General features: G+C 46.1%; 1 protein-coding gene across 1 annotated transcript in view; it reads right to left on the reverse strand.

Moving 5' to 3' along the window:
- pik3c3 (phosphatidylinositol 3-kinase, catalytic subunit type 3) overlaps positions 1–231 on the reverse strand; it is a 122,156-nt gene extending 121,925 nt beyond the window's left edge. The window contains exon 1 of the mRNA XM_043686708.1: positions 40–231. Coding sequence (XP_043542643.1) covers positions 40–107 — 68 coding nt within the window. The 5' untranslated portion in view covers positions 108–231. The remainder of the gene's footprint in view (positions 1–39) is intronic.
- Between the last annotated feature and the right edge of the window lie 607 nt (positions 232–838).

Consider the following 838-nt stretch of genomic DNA (forward strand, 5'->3'; position numbering starts at 1 on the left):
GTCCCTCTCCCCCATTCCCCATCCCCCTCACACACTCACATCTTCAGCTGGACGTTAATATCCAGGTCACAGCTGTAAACATAGTAGAATTTCTCCGTGTCGCCCATCCCTCTCGGTAAGTCACTGGCTCCCTTCCCAGGCCCAGGCGGACGGAGATATTTTAAACCGTTTCGAGTTCACGGCTCCACGGCCGCCATCTTCCCACCGGCCTGAAAGTTCACTTCCGGTTCGCAGGTCAGAGGTCAGTCCGGGGTAACAGCTCACAGGGTCTCTGAGTTCAGCTTGTCCCTCTACCACAATGAGCTTCACATCTAACTGTCTGAACAGGGTGGTAGTGACATGCACGTCCTTTCACCATTCTGCATATATTTCAACCTGGAGAACCAGAAGGAGAGCACTGACAGTCTTCAAAAGGCAAAAATAGTGAGACTAATCACAACATAATGTACAACCTGAACAAAGATCCACTTTACTCTGGATGGAGAGGAAGTAAATGTGAACGAGAGAAGCAGGGAGTCGAATGGATGTTCTCAGCCATGCCCTTTCATAGCACATTCCACATGATATAGTGGAACTTGAACGACAAGCTACAGCTACAAAATAACAAATGTTGGACCTAAAAGCAATAAATGTCGAAAAATTTGAATCATTAAAGACCCGAAAGAAACTTAGCAGTTTACGTGATGATTAAAATGTTATGAACAGTTAGAAAAGTAATCAAATGGTTATTGGAGTGCTGACGTTGGGAATTAGAGGAGTGGGACACTCTGGCGTTAGATGTCATCCTACATACAAAGCCCTAGTTAGGTCACATTTGCAGTGCTGTGTTCAGTCCTGG

This window comes from Chiloscyllium plagiosum, chromosome 1 (assembly GCF_004010195.1).
Source record: "Chiloscyllium plagiosum isolate BGI_BamShark_2017 chromosome 1, ASM401019v2, whole genome shotgun sequence".
Classification (NCBI taxonomy): domain Eukaryota; kingdom Metazoa; phylum Chordata; class Chondrichthyes; order Orectolobiformes; family Hemiscylliidae; genus Chiloscyllium; species Chiloscyllium plagiosum.